We start from the raw sequence: 5400 nt of genomic DNA, 5'->3' as shown, positions 1-5400 counted from the left end.
TGGGGACACTTTCCTATCATGTGGTGTCGGTGAACCATGTTGATGTGGTGGATCCCTATCCCGAGTCAACGCACCTTTCATCATTTATATTATTTGATTCTTTAGATCGTGAATTTACTGGACTACGATTTCCTAAGTGCACTCTATGTTGTTGATGGTCTCTTTATTATAAGGTGCTTCTCCTTAATTTGCTCATCTTCTTATTTCTTGAATGTTTTAATGCTGACTACATCTTTTAGGGTATTGAATTCAAAATAATTTATGAGTGTTGCCTAAAGAATAGAGTGTGAGAGGATAATAGAAATGTAGTGGGAGAGAGGAAGAGATCATGTACCGAAGTTACTATTTTTTAAATGAGCAGTAAAAGTCATGTAACTCTCTTCATTAAATGCTACATCTATTTATAGAAAAATTTATACTATAGTGATATTACATTGCCCCTAACTGGAAAGGGTTTATACTAGGAATTTTAGTTATTTTATAAGTGTCAACTTATCATCTAGTCATTTTTTTGCTTAGTCATATCAGCTCAAACAATTGAGCTTGGTCGATCATTTCGATCGGCAAGGCTCTATCAGGTTAGCTCGGTTAGCTAAGCTTAGCTGGCTCAGAGATAATATTTCTGAAAATAAGTCTATTGCCTTCCACTGGATGGTCTTTGTGGAACCGATCATTTCGTTGGGTGGGCCTCATGCAGGATGTACTTCTGCAAAGAGTTGATTTTCTATTAATTGGAGATATCGATGCTCTCCTCATGAGTTTTTGGGTCAGTTGATCGGTTGTTACTGGTTGGTCATCCACTCATCAGTTTTTTACTCAATTGGCTCAGCTCAACCGGCTAGATCACTCTCGTGATCTCTTCGCAAGTGAACTTTCTTCATCATGCTTCCTTATTCAAGATCATTGATCTCACCAACACATTTTTTATGTACGCTTTGCACTTCTTTCATTACAAGAATTGATCTCCCCACACTCCTACGATCATATTTTCATAAAAAAATTACACTCATTCTTGAGAAATAAATCCATCAATCTATTCGTATAAAATATTTTTATATTAAGATTTAAATTAAACTTGCAAATTTGTTCCTATAAACAAAATATAATAGTGATCAACACATTTATCTGTAACTCTTATTTATTTCAGCAGTACTGTGCCTTCTCTCAACAATCCCGAAAACAGAAAGAAATGCTGGGCTAGCTTAGAATCTCTCTCACCAAAGTCTTCTTTCACTCGTTTTACCTCCATTATTTGGTTGCTTTATCTAGAGGAGACAACCTCGTGCTAAATACACTTTCTAGCGGCGCAGATACCTCTGTTGGGTCTCTCATAGCTTCCTATTTTCCTTCTTTAAATCTCTAGCCCCTTTTCAATTGATACCTCTCTCAACAGTTTTTTCTTAAGACCTTTGAAGGAGTTTAATTTTAATATCAGAACATTTTTTAACGTAAAGTTTGTCATAAATATAAGGCTTTTTTGCTAAAAAAAAATATAAAATCATATTAGTTAAATTTTTAAAAAATAGGGATAATTACATATATGCCATCCTAAATATTGATATTTATAAATTATGTACCCAGATGATTTTTTTATTGATATATTGAATCTGTGTTTTTATGCTTTACACGACTAAACTATTTAGAATTTGATAAAAATGGAAACTATGGGTTGAGATTTTACCATGGAAAAATTATTCTATACGGAAGGCATATGCAGAGATGCATGCACCGTACAATCTCCACCGTTGATAAGACCAAAGTTGTATTTCCGTGGGCCCATTTATTTATTTTTAATAAAAGCTCTGATTAATGATGAAGATTAGACAGCGCATGCATCTCTGCATATGATGTCCGTATAAAATAATTTAGATATTTTAGTGAGATGGAGGTCGATTCGTAAATAATAACTTTGGGTGGTCAGTATTTAATTGCCACTAAAAAATAATAAAAAATAAATCTATATTTTATATGATAAAAAATTGATCCTGTAATTAATCTTGAACCTGCCTTCCACCCCTTGTATTTTTATCAAGATTTACATACCACATAATTCTTGTGTATTTAAACATTTTACACCTAAATTTTATTTCTTACATATATATTCTTTTTTAGGAAATATGAACCCAAAAAAAAAATGCTACTCATAATCTCATGATAGAAGACTACAACTTCAACCACTATATAACATATAAATATACATTTTAAATATATTCATCACTTTATCTACGCAAAAGAAAATATTTCAAATTTTAAACATGAAAAAGCGATTTTTTTATTTGTAATAAAGAAAAAAATAGGTAATATAAATGTATATATATATATATATATATATATATATATAATATTACAAATATAAATACATAGAAATTAGCTATATATAAAATGACTTTCGAATTATTATTTTTTAACAACTTTAATTGAGTGCGTCGGAATTTTCTTGCATTTACCGTTGCCTTTCTTGGACGCTTGAGATGACGTTTTTCTCCATCTTCGAGCTCCACATTCTTTGAGGAAAATGCGGATCGTTGGCGTGTGCATGGGCCCTCACGTGAAAGAAGAGAAGTGTTTAGTGACGTCGGCGAGTGGCAGGCAGCAGTGATCACGTGACGCTGGTTCGAAGAAAATACATAACCCCCTTGTTTTTTTTTTTTTGAATTTTTCTCTTTTTTGAAAAAAAAAAATTTGAGCGTGAAGAACAGTAACAGTTTCGATTTTTTTTCTTTTGCAGCTAATAATTTTTTTTACCCCAAATTTTAAATAAAAAAAATCAAATGTATGTGATTGATTGATACGTTAGAAAATTTTGATGTGATAAAAATAAGAGACTGTTTGAGACAGCTATAATTTATTTATAAGCTGCCCGGTAGCTACTGCAGATTAGCTTGTTGATTATTTTTTTTTCTGTGATTTGAAAGTAGTCGTGTGATAGTTATTTCTAGACAAACTATCATTCTGCCTCTGTGTAATAATGATATTTGTAACAGAATTATCATAGTCATATATTTGATACTTCAGAAGCAAAAAATTCACTTCAGAAAAAATATCAAATCCAGATAAATTACTCATTTAACAATCAGTAATAAGTTTGCTAAAAATAAGAAAAAAACTATTACTATTACATTTAATGATATTATAATATTAATTTTTAATTTATAGAGATATAATGAATATGTTTAATTTATATAATATAACATTTAGAGATATAATAGTTTTCATAAAAGAAAATTAGAAAGCTAAAAGGTTTGGGGACTTGTCCCATTAAAAAGGGCAAATATAAAAGAAGAAGGCTATGAAAATTTACTTTTTTCTCTGGACTAAATAAAGTGGACGGGATTAAAAAGTCTAGATGGATGGTAAAGATGTTGAAGTAAGGAGCATTAGTGCACATTGACGGCATGCCAATGAAGATGGAAAGTGTCAATAGGTGGAGTACTATGACAATTGCTTGATTGTGTACGTTTTTAACAGTACAGATAAGATGCTGGCAGTTGAATGAAAATAAATATTTATGATTTTTAGTGCTTATCGTTAGTAATTAAGAGGTAACGATTGTCAAATCAAAGCAATAGAAAAAATTAGCTCCACTTAATGGCCTCTTCAAATATACATGGAACATTCCATGTACTGTTGAGTATATAATCCTTAAATATTTTAAACATATTAGATATTTTTTGTGAATTCAAATTCTAATTTATTAGAAAGAAGAGTTTAAATAGCTCTAAATCTTATTAAAAGATTTTAACTGAAAATATTCAACATTAAGGAAGAAAGAATTTTTTTATGACATATTAGATATTCAAATTTTTATTAGGATATCCATTAAATGAAACGGGTGTAAAAAAGTATTTCTTATTTCTTGATTGATATTAACTTTGGGTCTGTTTGTGGCAGCTTATTTGGTACGATGGAGTTTTTAAAACGCACCAGATCTGTTTGGGTAAACTACGTTTTGGCAGTTAATGTGTTTTCAAAATGTTGAAAATAGCGATGTACATGAGATTTTGTGCATAATATTCATAACAGTATTTATGAGAAATATTATATACTTCCAAATAACTAATAAGAAAATTTTCAATTGAAAACTTTTTTATGTAATTTTAATATTTAAAACTAATTTTAGAAGAATTTATTTTCCCGCAACAAAATGATATTATTCCCCGTAATCATTTTCCAAATTTTCTTCAGAAAGTTTTTGCTAGAATTATAAAAATCTCATATCAATCAAAAGATAATTTTCTCTGGAGCATGAAAAATTATTAAGCAGGATGAGATCACATTGACAGCCCATTTGGACCATCGTCTACAATAAATAATTTCTCGCCAAGAGCTGAAAACAAAAATTTAGCCACCATGGAAGATGGTCCCCAGGCCAAACCGATGTGACATGTAGCTGATTGAAACTCCATTTCTCATTTTCTCTGTGTTTATATTCTTATGATGAAAACAGTGAGAGCCAATGTTGCTATCTACTAAAATTAAAAGAATGTGCTTATTCAGAAACTATTAAAAACTTATGAGCCTGTAAAATCCTATCTTAACTCTTTACCCATAAAATATAATTAGCCGGTTAATACAAATGATTGGGGACTGAGCTGATGCGAGAGCCGTACGGGAAAATGAGCACTAATAACTGTGCTTCCTAGACCAATAAACTCAGCAGATAAAGAAAAGCACGTTAATTGATAATAAATCAATTTTTTTTAAAATTTAGATAAAACAAAATCAGAAACTATCTAATTCATTAGTGAATTCACGTGTATAATTATCATAGTTAAAGGTCTAGACATATTGATATAATATTTTCTCACTTATTAAGAGGAATAACATACTATGGCGGTCTGAATGAGCCGCATTCACGACGACATAAAATGATATAATCCATGACGACATGATTGCATCTGAACTATCTTCATCCAAGCCATACTACCGACTTCACCTAATAATTTTCCGTGTCTCATCTAAATCCACTACGACAGTGTCTAATTAATTGAATAAACAACCAAAGAAGATAAGTGAGAGAGAGAAAGAATGAAACAAAACATTCACATCAATCCCTAGAAAATAACATACAACATACACATTAATTTATGCGCTAATCCCACACAAACATCAGATGAAACTCAACAAATCACAGAAAGGGAGGGAGAGCTCGGCTCCTCCTAATTCCCTCGCTCCTCACTACACCCCTTTCCATATCATCACGACTAACACTAACTAAAATCAACACCAAATCATTACCTGCTCCGGTCATTGCTCCGCGTACCCATACCCCATCGCCACTTGATCCGTATCGAAGAACCCGATGCTCTGGTTAGCCGCCGCCGGACCAAACACACTCCCGCCGCCGCCGCCGCAGGACCCCCTCTCGAGACACTGCCACCGCGTCTATAGAAACTTGAC

At 31.9% G+C, this 5400-nt stretch overlaps 1 protein-coding gene across 1 annotated transcript in view; it reads right to left on the bottom strand.

The window, feature by feature from the left end:
• Positions 1-4559: 4559 nt before the first annotated feature.
• Positions 4560-5400, bottom strand: part of LOC110032091 (transcription factor HEC1-like) — a 1965-nt gene continuing 1124 nt past the window's right edge. Inside the window, exon 3 of the mRNA XM_020735604.1 lies at positions 4560-4639. Within this exon, the coding sequence (XP_020591263.1) occupies positions 4560-4639 (80 nt within the window). The remainder of the gene's footprint in view (positions 4640-5400) is intronic.

This window comes from Phalaenopsis equestris, unplaced genomic scaffold (genome assembly GCF_001263595.1).
Source record: "Phalaenopsis equestris unplaced genomic scaffold, ASM126359v1 Scaffold000878, whole genome shotgun sequence".
Classification (NCBI taxonomy): Eukaryota; Viridiplantae; Streptophyta; class Magnoliopsida; order Asparagales; family Orchidaceae; genus Phalaenopsis; species Phalaenopsis equestris.
The sequence above is the reverse complement of the archived record's forward strand: the minus strand, read 5'-3'. Positions and strand labels throughout refer to the sequence as shown.